This window comes from Manis javanica, chromosome 8, assembly GCF_040802235.1.
Source record: "Manis javanica isolate MJ-LG chromosome 8, MJ_LKY, whole genome shotgun sequence".
NCBI lineage: Eukaryota > Metazoa > Chordata > Mammalia > Pholidota > Manidae > Manis > Manis javanica.
This window is the reverse complement of record NC_133163.1, coordinates 73,735,532-73,749,421: the sequence shown is the minus strand read 5'-3', so window position 1 is coordinate 73,749,421 and position 13,890 is coordinate 73,735,532. Positions and strand designations below refer to the sequence as shown.

Sequence of the window (13,890 nt, the reverse complement as noted above, 5' to 3'; positions counted from 1 at the left end):
CTCAGCTGTCCATTTAGGGGACCAAGGGGGCGGAGCCACAGAGACGTAGCGTGACGTCTGAAGTCCGCTAGCAGGAAAGCCGGGAGAGGCGTGGCGAAGGAGGCGCGTGACGGAGGAGCGGTAGGCCGACGGTGCTGCAGCAGTCGTTGTAAACAAGGCCTAGCGGTGCTGCGGTCCTGCCACTGCTCCTGTCTGGTGGGTGGTCTTGCGCGGGGCGGTAACCGCTGGCTTCAGTGGGAGGTACTACAGGGCTTCCCTTCTGCCTCTCCCCTTGACGTACACACCCCCGGCACACCACGTGGGCGTGAGGCTGGACAGGAAGGGGTGTTGGGCCGAATTCTAACCTCATTGGTTGTCGCTGCCGCCGCTTTCGCAAGGTAGTGCTCTGATTGGTCGGTACAGGGGGTGTCGGGTGGGGTCTCTGAGTCCTAAGGTATCTGATAGGTTAGATGAGATAAGCTAATGAGGCGCTTTCTTCCGCGAGGAGTTTTGATTGGTCGGCCAGAGAGGTTGCCTGGTAATTCAACGACCCTGAACCCCGGACTTTGATAGGTGAGTTTGAGGTAGAAAAGTAAGAAATTCCTCTTCAAAGGATTCTCATTGGTGATCTAAGGTAGCGCTTTAGGCTTCACTCTGTGCTTTTTTTGCTTCACAGGATTGGAGGTTTGTGTTCCTGAAGCTTTGGGAGTTGTCACAGGCTAAAGAGAAGGGACCTCAGTTCCTAGGAAGGGTCACCCTCCTAGAGATAGCTACTGCCCTATCTCAGGAGACACTGGTATTTGTAGAGCAGGCTTTGCTTTCGCCAAACCCAAGGAGGTGACAGGAGGAGTCCCCGTACAGGACCTAAGGATGCTGTGACCAGAAGATGGGATCACGGAATAGCAGCAGCGCAGGAACTGGGTCCGGAGACCCCTCCGAGGGCTTACCCGGAAGAGGTGCTGGTCTGGGTCGGAGTGAGGAAGACGTAGAGGAGGATGAAGATGTGGATCTGGCCCAGGTACTGGCCTATCTCCTCCGCAGGTAACTTACCCTCTGGTGTGTCTCCACCAGGCACCAACACACTCCCTTGATCCCAACTCCAGGCAGGAAAGTTAAAGAGGACAGAGAATGAGATTAGCCCAGGACAGCTGCTCTATTTGAGCAGTACAACCTTCCCTTCTGTCAGTTCCATGCCAGATAAGAGTGGTTCTTGCCTAGGGAGGGTCACCAAGACAACTCTTGTGTTTGAAGGCACTGTTCAGGGAGCCTCTCTAGCTATGATTACACAGATGTAATCTATTTTCCAAATAAGTGAAAAAAAAAAAAACTCACGGCTCTGGTGGGAAAGAAATGATGTAAAAAGGTGAGTTGGGGAGGTGGATGTTGAACTTAGTGAAGTTACTGACACGTGATCCAAGGCCACGTGAATATCCTTGAAAAACAAGTTTAAAGTAATCTAACTCCAACCCTGTTTTTGAGGAAAGAATGCTTTGAAGGATGTGGCCACCAGGAATTGACTGGAAATGGGTGCAGCTGTCTTTGTTTAACTGTGACTTGGGAACAAGAAATGTTTGGGGATCCCCTCAGAATACTGTGTTCTATGCTGGGTTCTTGAGGAAGAGGCTCAGAAGGAAATGCTTTCAGAATTTTTAGCTCTCTGGGAAGTCAACGGAGTAGGTGTGTCAACCACCATGGAATATTGGGGTTCTCTACTTCAATTGTAAGAGTCTGAATTAGTTTGCTACTGTGTCTTATAGGAGACTGAAAGTAACAGCAAAAGTCCTGTCAGCCTCAAAATGGGGACAGTATGAGGGTTTGAGTAGCAGGTGGTCCAAGAACTGGATAGCCATTGACTCTGAATTTGGTTCGTTTGGGGAAGGGATCCTCCCCTTTATCATGTGGGGGCGTGGGGTCTCTCCACAGAGGCCAAGTGAGGTTGGTGCAGGGAGGAGGTGCAGCAAATTTACAGCTCATCCAGGCCCTCTCAGACTCAGAGGAAGAGCATGACAGTGCCTGGGATGGTCGTCTTGGGGACCGATACAACCCACCTGGTAAGAGGAAAAGCAGACTGAGACCCTAACTTCAGGAGACTTTCACTAGAAAACTGTTCTTTTTATTCTGGTAAAGAACAATGGGTTAAACTAAAAGATGAGATAATTTAGAGAATGAGTATACTACAGCCCCAGTATATTCAGCCACATTGAATGGGCTTGAGCACAGTTCTGCTGTCCTCTGGGGCTGGAAGACCTAGGGTGAACCTTCTCCTTGGTACTCACAGTGGATGCAACCCCTGACACCCGGGAGCTGGAATGCAATGAGATCAAGACACAAGTGGAACTGGCCACAGGGCAGCTGGGACTTAGGCGAGCAAGCCAGGAGCACAGCTTTCCTCAAATGCTGCACCAGGTAGGCCTCTCTACCTCTAGCCAGCCTGGAGAAGTTCTGCCAGCCCCTGAGAAGAGGGAAGTAAACTTTCCAAGGAAGCCTCACATGCTGCAGCTGGAGAGTTCTTAGCTTGCCTGCATCAGTTTTATGGAACACAGTACTGTGTGTGCTGTCCATTTCAGTAGCAAGAGCCATATCTTTGGAGGAGGGGGCTTCGTGTGGCTGAGGTGGCCCTCTGTTTCTACTAGCAATATTCCCCAATCCCTTCCTTTAGAGAGAACGGGGCCTCTGCCACCATGGAAGCTTCTCCCTCGGAGAACAGTCTCGAGTGATGTCTCAGTGAGTATGGGGCTTGGTGGAGAGACTCTTAAGGGCCAGATAGGCTTTATCCCCTAAACTTTGAAGGGGTAGGTGTTAAAGGATCCTCAGGGATATTAAGGTTAGGTTAAATGGGGTTGAAGCTTTAAGCAAAGTGGAAAAGTGTAGGAATTGAGAGGATGCTAGAGTGAATGAAAGAAGGGGGGTTGTACCCAAAACCAAAAGGGAAGAAGTCCCTTGTGCTCATATCTAGCTCTGCTAGGATTCTACTAATCGGGTTGTTCCTCCTTCTAAGCTCCCCGTATCCTTGCTTTCCCTCTGCTTCCCCAGCTTCTTGCCCAATGATCTGGGCTTCACTGATACCTACTCTCAGAAGGCTTTCTGTGGCATCTACAGCAAAGATGGTCAAATCTTCATGTCTGCTTGCCAAGGTACCTGACTGTGGTCCTGTGTACCTCTCTGTAACAGGAACGTGCCCCCAACTGAAGCTAGAAAGCCCCAGACCAAGGGAGCTCAGAGCCTGAGTTAGAGATGCTTAGCCAGAGCATGTTTCCCATTATCAAAGAATGATACCAAAGAAACACTGGGGGAGAAAGGTCTGCTTGAGGGAGGTTTCAGTGGGGGGTATTCCCTAATTCTGCCTGATCCTCACACAGACCAGACAATCCGACTGTATGACTGCCGCTTTGGCCGCTTCCATAAATTCAAGAGCATCAAGGCCCGGGATGTAGGCTGGAGTGTCCTGGATGTGGCCTTCACCCCTGATGGGAACCACTTCTTATACTCCAGCTGGTCTGATTACAGTGAGTATACTCTAGACTTCCATCGCCTCTCCAGCCTGGGACCTGCAGGCTCTAAACGCCCATCTCCTCTATGCCAGAACTTCACTCCCAGGGGCTGATATCCTTGACCTTTCTCAAGGTCATCTCATACCTTATACCTAGATCTCATACCTAGCTTCGCTTCCACTCTCCTTCCCCCAACCCTGAAAGATTCTTATTTCTCTTGCATCTCCTAGTTCATATCTGCAACATCTATGGGGAAGGAGACACACATACTGCCTTGGATCTAAGGTACTGGTTTCCTTTCCTGATTGGACTCATAAGAAACTTCCTCTCCAGGAGCAAACTTCTTGAACTACAATTCCTGCTTGGAGGGAAAAGTGTACTAGTTGCAAGTTTTTCTGTGTGAATGCCTGGGAGGGAGCCACCCATCCTGTCAGCCAGAGACCAGGGTAGAATAGATGGTTACAGATTATTTCTGGGTTCTCAATGATGTGATCTCCATTCTGGCACGTGTTGGCAGGACTTCTTTTTCCCCTCATAAGTGTCCATAAAACCCAGCTCTTCCTTTGCTCTTTTCAGGCCAGATGAGCGTCGCTTTGCTGTCTTCTCCATTGCTGTCTCCTCAGATGGACGAGAAGTGCTAGGAGGGTGAGTGTGTTGGTTGGGGGGCTTCCTCCTGGAGACCAGCTCTGCCATTACAGGGACTGCACTGGACACCCCTACCCAGGCAGCTGTGGAGAACAACCAGCCCTTCTCCAAGATCAAGGTTTATGAGTTGCCTCATCTCTTGCCCACTATTTCCCCAGTATGAAATGGGAGGTCTCAAATCTTCTTGCAAGCACAACTAACTCTTCTTCCATCTCCCATATAAGTAGAGACCAGAGCTTGCCTGTCAGCAGGACTTCACAACAGGAACTCTGCAGAGCACACATGCAGAGGGCCAGGCATTAGTGTCCTCTCAGTTTGCACTCCAGGATCCTCTTTATCCCTTCTCTTTCAGGGCCAATGATGGCTGCCTGTATGTCTTTGATAGGGAACAAAACCGACGTACCCTTCAGGTATTGCTTCTGAGACTTAAAGCCTCTGCATCCTGGTCCTTGCCCTTTTAGAAGGCCTAGAAAGAGGCCCTAAATTTCCAAGCTCTGATGCTCCCTGGCTTCCTTCTCCCCTAGATTGAGTCCCATGAGGATGATGTGAATGCAGTGGCCTTTGCTGACATAAGTTCCCAAATCCTATTCTCTGGGGGTGACGATGCCATCTGCAAAGTGTGGGATCGACGCACCATGCGGGAGGATGACCCCAAGCCTGTGGGTGCACTGGCTGGACACCAGGATGGCATCACCTTCATTGACAGCAAGGTGGGCAGGAAGGCAGGACTGCACAGTCAGGCAGCTAAGGTTACAGTTGTCCAGGAGCGTGTCAACTCACCAAGCTCCTTATTAGCCAAAGTTTGCCAGAGTTCGAGTTTAGGGAAGGGGCTTAAGCCAGGAAACATGAGATCATTTCTACCCACCAGTTCTTAAGGAGCAGGGTGGGGCTGTCTGTACAAGGTAAAGGAGAAGACAATTAATCCAGGAAAGAATAAAAGGCCCAGTCAGTGCCCTGGGCAAAGAAGGTGAAACCTAGCCAGTGGGGTGGGATCTGTGGTAGAAAACTGATAGCTCACCTGGAGGAAGAAAAAGGCAAGCAAAGTCAAAAGACTGGCTTTTTTTTTTTTTTTTGAGAAGGCATCTCTCATATTTATTGATCAAATGGTTGTTAACAACAATAAAATTCTGTATAGGGGAGTCAATGCTCAATGCACAATCATTAATCCATCTCAAGCCTAATTCTCGTCAGTCTCCAATCTTCTGAAGCATAACGAACAAGTTCTTACATGGTGAACAAATTCTTACATAGTGAATAAGTTCTTACATGGTGAACAGTACAAGGGCAGTCATCACAGAAACTTTGGGTTTTGATCATGCATTATTAACTATAAACAATCAGGTCAAATATGAATATTCATTTGATTTTTATACTTGATTTGTATGTGGATCCCACATTTCTCCCTTTATTATTATTATTATTATTTTTATTTTTAATAAAATGCAAAGTGGTAGGTAGATGCAAGATAAAGGTAGAAAACATAGTTTAGTGTTGTAAGAGAGCAATTGTAGATGATCAGGTGTGTGCCTGTAGACTATGTGTTAATCCAAGCTAGACAAGGGCATTAAAACATCCATGGATGCAGAAGATTTCTCTCAAAACAGGGGGGGTGAGGTTCTAAGCTTCACCACTGTTGATCCCCAATTTCTCACCTGATGGCCCCCCTGCGACTGTGCCTGTCTTAGGTTGTTCCTCCTTTGAGGAATCTTACCCGAAAAGACTGGCATTTTTAGCCTCCAACTGGAGCAGGAGAGCTGTACTGACACACTGGCATTTCCAAGTTCTGATGCTTCATTATCCATCCTGGTGTTCTTAGGGTGATGCCCGATATCTCATCTCCAATTCCAAAGACCAGACCATCAAGCTCTGGGATATCCGACGCTTTTCCAGCCGGGAAGGCATGGAAGCCTCACGCCAGGCTGCCACACAGCAAAACTGGGATTACCGCTGGCAGCAGGTACCCAAAAAAGGTGAGAGTGGAAGATAGAATCTGCGATCTGGGGAGTGAAGAATGAGGGGTGGTAGTTAAAATATTTAATCCCTTGATAAGGCCTGACGTGGGCATAGTAGATGTGGCGATAGCCTGGAGCTGAGTCCTGGAGCCTCCCCTCAGCAACTCTTTGCCAAGCTTCGACTGTTTGCTGAACCATTGGGAGAGCCAGGGCTTCTCAGAGTTGGGGGCTGGGATCACTCAGAACCAACCAATACAAAAGTATTTCAGTATCTTAATAACCAACAGAGCCATACTAGTGAATATCAGCTGACTAGGAGGTGGGGAAAGAGCCCTCAGGCGGGGACTGGTAAGGCAATTGTGTGTGAGCACTGGTCTTTGCTAAAGACTGGTCATACAGGAGAATCTAGACTCCCTAACCTAGGGCTCTCCCTGCACTCTTGGCCAGCCTGGCGGAAGCTGAAGCTGCCAGGGGACAGCTCCTTGATGACCTACCGGGGCCATGGGGTGCTGCACACCCTCATCCGCTGCCGATTCTCACCTACCCATAGCACCGGCCAGCAGTTCATCTACAGTGGCTGCTCTACTGGCAAGGTGGTTGGTAAGGAATGTGTTAGAACAGGGGGCTTCAGGAGGTGCAGGAATGTTTCGCTGGCCTTCTACCTGTAACTACCAGTGACCACTTTAAAAAAAAGCCAGGGGTGGCTACAAGTGAAATTTAATTTAGCTTGGAGCAGAAGAGGCTTAAACAAATAGGAAGCATTTTACTCATCAGAATTTTAAGTTAAGAAAGGAACATAGATTCTAGCCAGTAAATATAATAGATTACCAAAAATATACTTAGTTCTATTTTTTAGCCAGTCAAGGACAGAGATTGCAGATGACAGGTAGCAGGGAATAGACCAAAAGAACATCACAAAAAGATAGCAGCTAGTGGTGAAGGACATGCAGCCACTGAAGCAGGAGGGATGTACAAGAAGACACAGGAACCTAAGACAGTTCCCTACTTCAGGAGACACTCAGATGGAGACCCATCCAGAGGGAGAGAAAGGTGTAACACCAACCAGATAAGGAATAGCAGGGTCAGATCATCCATTTCTTGTGGGCCTTTTAGAAAATGGCTGCTAAAAGCTTTAAAGCCACATTGCATCCTCTTAACTGCAGATTCTGTCAAATTTAGCCAAGGGCCAGAAATATGCAAGCTCTGCTAGATCAACCTGAGGTAGGGAAAAGGGAAAAGAAACTGAGAATAACACCATCCTCTGGTATGGGCTTTGCTCCCCAAGGGAAGTGGGAAGGTGCCTGAAAGGCAGGGAAGTGGTGCTGTTTGGGAAGAGGTGAGTGGTGGCTAGGAGGTCCTCTGGCAGCCTTTCTCCACTTGGCTTTTCCTGGACAGTGTACGACCTTCTCAGTGGTCACATTGTGAAGAAGCTCACCAACCACAAGGCCTGTGTGCGTGATGTCAGTTGGCACCCCTTTGAAGAGAAGATTGTTAGCAGTTCGGTGAGGTTGCAAGGGTTGGGGGCCCAGTGTGTGTCTAGAGCCTGGATCTGGTGGCAGGGAGGGCAGCACTCCTGACTACTTACCATCTTCTGCCCTGCAGTGGGATGGGAACCTGCGTCTTTGGCAGTACCGCCAGGCTGAGTACTTCCAGGATGACATGCCGAAGTCTAAGGAATACCACAGCATCCCTGCCCCGGTGCCCAACCCCTCTACAACCTTTTCCTCACCCCAATAGACCTGCCCTCCAGCCCCATACATGGTGAGCCTCTTGACAAGCCATCCGCTGCCTCCCTTTCTCCCTCCTGGGGGGATCTTTGGGGAATACTGGCATTGGATGGGGAGAAGCCAAAGCCCAGGCTTCAGACCCCTGGCTGAGCCCTGGCAGAGCCTCCCCAGGGACAGAGTGGTCTCACGTGCTCATACCCTATTGGCTTGGATCTCTATCTCTGGCCAGAGCCTGGCAGGATTGTCTTTGTCTGGAGTGTGACTTTTGTCAGCAGGAGAGCTCCCCTGAGTGTTTTTAATCATATTTGGATGTTAAGTGTTAGCTCCTAGAGTAGCTGCCTGGGGCCAGGTCTGAACTGAGTTGTCAGACCCATTGCCCAGGCCTTCACTTTGAGGATTAGACAGACTGGTCATTCAAAGGGCCAGGCATCAGTGTCCTGGCTTTTCTTGCAGAGGTCCTGATGGTTGGAGCCCTACCCCTCTAGGGGAGGATGGGATGGTTAAGGTGTGTCCTCAGCAGCTCCTGGGGAGGGAATTATGTCTTCTCTCTCCTATGTCTGGGTCTTTGGGGTAGGACAGGCTGTGGTGTGAAAGACTCCATGTGACCTCACACAGAGCAGGTGCTCCCCTCCCAGAGTTCCCTCATGCTGGAGACCACCAGCCTCAAGGAGAGATGTTGGAGCAGGACTCCGTCCTTCCACTCCCTTAATAAATTCTCTGTGGGAACCTGGCTCAGTGTTTGTCTCCATCTCATTCTCCCTTGTCTGTCTGAGATCTTTTTTCCTCTTACTTACAGGACATAGTATTAACAGAGCCTTCAGATATGCTCCTCTGTGGGAGAAAACATACCTGGGATGCTCCAAGATGAAGGGAAATACCAAAATCAGTTGTTTACTCAGCTTTGTAACAGGTACTCCCTCACTGACCTTGGAAACTTCCCAGGAAGTCAGAATGGAGATAGCAGGAAATAAGCACATTTTAGATTAGAGCCCAGAACACTGCATCAGCTGTGCTCTGGGGCTGGCACTGGACCTGGTCTGGTCTACAAGAAGAAATAACCTGGAGCCAGAGAGAATCTGGTGGGCTTTGAAGCCAAGGCACCATCTGAGTGCTCCACACTTGGGACCTCATCACCCTTAGAGCCACCCTTTGTGTGGGTGAGGAAGTAGAGACAAGCAGTGGTCAGGCAACATGCCCTAGAGCAAACTGATGGTACAGTCAGTGGGACACATGTTCACATCCAGCTCAGATAGAACTTTCCTCATGACAGTTCATTATCACTAAGGCAGTTTTCAAACTGGGATACACACCTCCAAGGGTTCTCAAAGACACAGCAAGGGGTAAAAGGAGTATGTGTTCCACAGGGAAACAGGTAGTTTTAAAAGAATAAATTGTCTAAATGTTTGGCCTCCAACTTGATCTGCCTAATGTGAGACTATCATGCCAGATGTCCTTTTCCATCGGCCCCTTTCATTCCCCTCTGCCACCTCACCCCAGGGATGCCACCCATCTCACCCACAACCTGCATATCCCCAGGGCACCAAAGTTAGAAGCAAATTAAAATTATTAGTATCTTCAAAGCCTCATTTAATCAAGGCCCCAAGGACCAACCATTCACATTAAGAGATGCATGTCCAATACAATTTTAAATATCATCAAAATGTGTGAGACGTTTGCTGTACTAGTAATACATTTTGTACTAAAAATTTTGAAAATTCAATTCAGAAGAAAAAAGTTTAACTTTTAGGGCCTTAGGGTTACAGGCAGTATTTGAAAATTATATATACTTTTTTTTGGCAGAAAAGTGTGATCAATAAAAGACTTCAAAGCATAAAAACAGGATAAATTCTGGGAGAGAAGTAGAATGGAATTAATTTCTGACTTTAAGATCCTGTCAAATGATTTTTAAATGCATAATGATGAGATATGTCATCACCGTACTGTTAAAATCCATGGAATATATTTAAAAGGGTGATATAAATAGCTTTTTTTTTTGTCAACCTAATGTGGTGTTCTGCAGGTCTTCATGTATACAGTCCATTAGCAGGAACTGTGCTGAGTTGTGGGCTTTAGGCTCTGGAAGGAGCCTGATTGATCCATCTTGATCTGTTTAGGGATGAGGACACAGAGGACCAAGATGAGTTAGCTGATTTTCCCAAAGTCATACAGTTGGCCCAGTGCCTAGGTATACTTGATCATTCCTTTCACTACTTCTTGGGCCTCTACTGTGCTCTGAAATCCCACTACCAGTTTTGAGGAATGAGGAAGAGAAAAAGGGATTTCAGAACAGTTACCTCATAACAGGACCTTTCCGTGGGTATATTGCTCTCTGCCCTGTGGCTCCAGCCCCAGTGGCCAGCTGTGAGGTCAAGTCTCATGTGGCCAAGGCCCAAAGTAATTAATTGGTTGCAGAACACAATCTTAAGTTTTGATGGACCCCAGGCTGGGGGTTTTCCTTCTAGAGTCTTCTCTGGCCCCACCTGCCCAGTGTCTAGAATTTAATCTTTGGGGCTCTGAGAGTCTAACCCAGGCTGCACCATCTCATACAGTGCACCTTCCTCAGGACACTTGACTTTCTTTCATCTGTTGGCCATCATAATAAACATACCAAAGAGTGGTCCCCTTTAGATCTGATGTCTTATGCATTCACAGCCACTGCCATTACACTTCAGCCCTGGTGACAAATTAACCCTCTGAGCCCCTCCGACAGATACCTCTGGGGCTGGGCACCGCCCCTGAGGTCACAGCACACTAAAGTGGGTACCCCTGCTGATAGGCCTCCCCGGGCCTGAGTTGGACACAGTGCTGTGTGCAGCCATTGTGCTACGTCCTGTAGTGGGAGGCTCTTGTGCTCATAACTCAGAAGAGGGGCTTTACCACACTGATGATGAGGCAGAGAGATTTTTTTAATGTCTTCCAAGATTAGGTCAGTTTTAATCTTCATGACCCCTAATTTCCCCATGGAGCAAACACATGGTAAATTTGGGGTGGGGTATGGTGCTGGTGACTAAATAGACTGACCAAGCAGACTCTGGACAAAGACAACCCAGAACAGCGCGCCTGGCCCTGAGACGTGAACTAGAACATGGTTGGAGCTGGCGACACATACCTAGAGAGTCAAAGGGACAGAGAGCTAACAGGAAAGGACACAGGCCACTGTCAGGACACACCAAGACTAGGACCCTGCTGACGTGGCACCCCTCCGTCTTGGCCCCTTACTGCCCCCCGCCCCTCTCCCCTGCCTGCCAGCTGCCAACAGGGCTCTGCCCTGTGTCTACCACACCTGTCACTGCCTATCCTTGTCCCGAGGGGGCCCCATCAGCCCCTCCTCAGCTGCCCAGCAGAGCAAGCGGTTAGTGGAAGGGGAGGGAACATGGAGCGGGGGCCGGTGGTGGGGGCAGGGCGGGGTGCCGGAGCCGGAATCCAGGTACTGCTGGGCTGCCTGGTCAAGGTGCTGCTCTGGGTGGCCTCTGCCTTGCTATATTTTGGAAGTGAACAGGCTGCCCACCTCTTGGGTAGCCCTTGCTTACGGCGCCTCTACCACGCCTGGTTGGCAGCAGTGGTCATCTTTGGGCCCCTTCTGCAGTTCCATGTCAACCCTCGGACTATCTTCGCCAGCCACAGCAACTTCTTCAACATGTGAGTCCACTCAAGGCCGTGGGCACCCGCTCCCTGTACTCTGGGATCCCAGCTTCCTCTTTCAGGCATCTGTCCTCCTGCCAGTCCAGACACTAAAAATAGGCTGGCTAGGAGGTTGAGGAGAAAGTCACAGGAGGGGGAGGGGACAGAGTCATGGGGTACAGGGGAAGTCAGGAGCAGGGCTGAAGAGGAAATATGGACCCCAGAAGACCAAATGGGCCTCTAAGGACATGGCAAAGTTTAAGTGGATGGGGCTGAAGGGTGGAGGTCACAGAAACAGAACCAGGCACAGAGCAGTGATGGGAAAACAGAACAGGGTGGGGAGCTGGAGCTGAAGGGTCTCAGTAGCCTCCCCTCTTCTCTGCCACAGAAAGTTTGTGAATTCGGCATGGGGCTGGACATGCACCTTCCTGGGGGGCTTCGTGTTGCTGGTGGTGTTCTTGGCTACACGGCGTGTGGCAGTGACTGCCCGGCACCTGAGCCGGCTGGTAGTCGGGGCAGCAGTGTGGCGGGGAGCCGGCCGCGCCTTCCTGCTCATTGAGGACCTGACCGGCTCCTGCTTCGAGCCTCTGCCCCAAGGCCTGCTGCTCCACGAGCTGCCCGACCGCCGCAGCTGCCTGGCGGCCGGCCACCAGTGGCGGGGCTACACAGTCTCCTCCCACACCTTCCTGCTCACCTTCTGCTGCCTGCTCATGGCTGAGGAAGCGGCAGTGTTCGCCAAGTACCTGGCCCATGGGCTGCCTGCTGGTGCGCCGCTGCGCCTTGTCTTCCTGCTCAATGTGCTGCTGCTGGGCCTCTGGAACTTCTTGCTGCTCTGTACAGTTATCTATTTCCACCAGTATACTCACAAGGTGGTGGGCGCTGCAGTAGGCACCTTTGCTTGGTACCTCACCTATGGCAGCTGGTATCATCAGCCCTGGTCTCCAGGGAGCCCGGGCCATGGGCTCTTCCCTCGCCCCCATGCCAGCCGCAAGCATAACTGAGAGAAATAAAGGCACACCGTGCCTTGCTCTGGGTCTGCTCATCATTTGGTTGGGGGGACCTGGAAAGTGTGGGAAGGGTGGGAAGAGTCTTGTGTTCATTGGGGCTCCTCAGCCATTTCTTGCTGTCATTGATCTTAACTGTCCTTATGTCTGTTCTCCATCCTTTCTGCTGTCCTTTCAGTCTCCTAGTTCTTGCAGATTTTGAGCTATCTGGAGCTTTGAGCTATCTGGGGCTCTGATGTCAAGGAATGGCACTGCAAGGCAGGTAACAGTGCCCTTAGGTTTGGGCAGCATTCCTGCTGACCAGGTACTCCATCTCCAAGCCGGGTTGATTTTTCCTGCCTCCTCCACTGAATACCCCCTCCGTCTTCCTCAGCGTTCTGTTTGTCTAGGCACCTTACTCAGAGATCCTTCCTATCCTGTCTTCCCCATAGGAGGGGGTTGTAAGTGTGCTGCTCATTTATTTCACAGCTGTTTATTGAGCTGATCATAATGCTATGCCTTTAAATAAGAAAGACAAGGTTTCTGCTGTTTGGGGGAGGCAAATGATACACTCACAAATAATAGCAAATATTTGTATTGTGGTTGCTATGTGACAGGCACAGTTCTAAGTGTCTATAAATTCTTCATATAAATTAACACATTTAGCCCTCACAATAACAATGTAATGAGGCAGTTTTTATAGTGTTCTCATCGTACAGTTGCAAAACTTGAGGCACAAAGGTTAAGTAACTTGTTCACAGCTAGTAAATATCAGAGCCAAGATTACAGACCCAGGCAATATGGGTCCATTGTGCTCTAAACCAAGGATCATCAAGCTATAGCTCTCCTGTGGCCAGTTTTTGTATAGCTTGAGAGCTAAGAATAGTTTTTATATTTTTAATTATTGAAAAACATCAAAGTAATAGTATTTTGTGTCATGTGAAAATTACATGTAATTCAAATTCCAGTGTCCACAAATAAAGTTTTATTGGAACCTAGCCACGCTAGTTCATTCAGGTGTAGCTGTTTACCTGCTGCAAAGGCAGAGTTGAATAGCTGCTGCAGACACCGTATAGCCCACAAAGCCTGAACTATTTATTGTCTTCCCTTTTACAGAAGAAGTTTACCAACCCATGGTGTAAACTACACTATCCTCAAAAAAATTAACTGGCTAATATCAGAGAGATAAATACTATGAAGGTACTAAAACAGGCTGCTTTGTAATAGACTTGGGAAAGGTACTTTATAAAGGATGATGGAGAGAATTCTCCAAGAAAAGGTGGCATCTGAACTGAGAATGGAATGACAGACAAGTTAGGCAGGGTAACGGTGTGTCAGGCAAATGGATTAACAAGGTAGAAGGCCCTGAGGCAGGACACGGACAGATTTAAGAAACAAAAGGAAAGCCCATTATTTGCAATTGTAATGAAAGAGGGCGAAAGCAATGGAAAGTGAAGTTGAAGGGAAACAGGTGCCAGACAGGCCATGCAGT

General features: G+C 49.1%; 2 protein-coding genes across 8 annotated transcripts; both read left to right on the top strand.

Moving 5' to 3' along the window:
• The first annotated feature begins 57 nt into the window (after positions 1-57).
• DCAF11 (DDB1 and CUL4 associated factor 11) lies at positions 58-9,208 on the top strand. 7 transcript variants are annotated; one of them, XM_073211456.1, is made up of 16 exons: positions 469-552; positions 656-1,020; positions 1,903-2,030; positions 2,258-2,385; positions 2,639-2,703; positions 3,013-3,113; positions 3,339-3,485; positions 3,701-3,755; positions 4,047-4,115; positions 4,468-4,525; positions 4,640-4,825; positions 5,932-6,085; positions 6,515-6,667; positions 7,463-7,569; positions 7,670-7,828; positions 8,591-9,208. In XM_073211456.1, exons 2-15 carry the CDS (start codon positions 866-868, stop codon positions 7,802-7,804), a joined length of 1,641 nt encoding a protein of 546 aa, XP_073067557.1. In that variant the 5' UTR covers positions 469-552; positions 656-865; the 3' UTR covers positions 7,805-7,828; positions 8,591-9,208. The 7 variants fall into 7 exon arrangements, with proteins under 7 accessions (XP_073067561.1, XP_073067562.1, XP_073067557.1 ...); XM_073211458.1 differs by lacking the exon at positions 8,591-9,208 and adding an exon at positions 8,374-8,524; XM_073211455.1 differs by lacking the exon at positions 8,591-9,208 and adding an exon at positions 8,369-8,524.
• Positions 9,209-11,054: 1,846 nt separating this feature from the next.
• Positions 11,055-12,447, top strand: FITM1 (fat storage inducing transmembrane protein 1). Its single transcript, XM_017649858.3, has 2 exons — positions 11,055-11,433; positions 11,804-12,447. Exons 1-2 carry the CDS (start codon positions 11,168-11,170, stop codon positions 12,414-12,416), a joined length of 879 nt encoding a protein of 292 aa, XP_017505347.1. The 5' UTR covers positions 11,055-11,167; the 3' UTR covers positions 12,417-12,447.
• The last annotated feature ends 1,443 nt before the right edge of the window (positions 12,448-13,890 follow it).

Bases quoted from the DNA above. Each gene is read 5' to 3' on its own strand.
- DCAF11 (XM_073211456.1), top strand. From the start codon at position 866: ATGGGATCACGGAATAGCAGCAGCGCAGGAACTGGGTCCGGAGACCCC. The intron at 2,386-2,638 runs GTAGGCCTCTCT...CCCTTCCTTTAG, and splicing joins TTCCTCAAATGCTGCACCAG to AGAGAACGGGGCCTCTGCCA. The intron at 4,826-5,931 runs GTGGGCAGGAAG...TGGTGTTCTTAG, and splicing joins TCACCTTCATTGACAGCAAG to GGTGATGCCCGATATCTCAT.
- FITM1 (XM_017649858.3), top strand. From the start codon at position 11,168: ATGGAGCGGGGGCCGGTGGTGGGGGCAGGGCGGGGTGCCGGAGCCGGA. The intron at 11,434-11,803 runs GTGAGTCCACTC...TCTCTGCCACAG, and splicing joins CACAGCAACTTCTTCAACAT to AAAGTTTGTGAATTCGGCAT.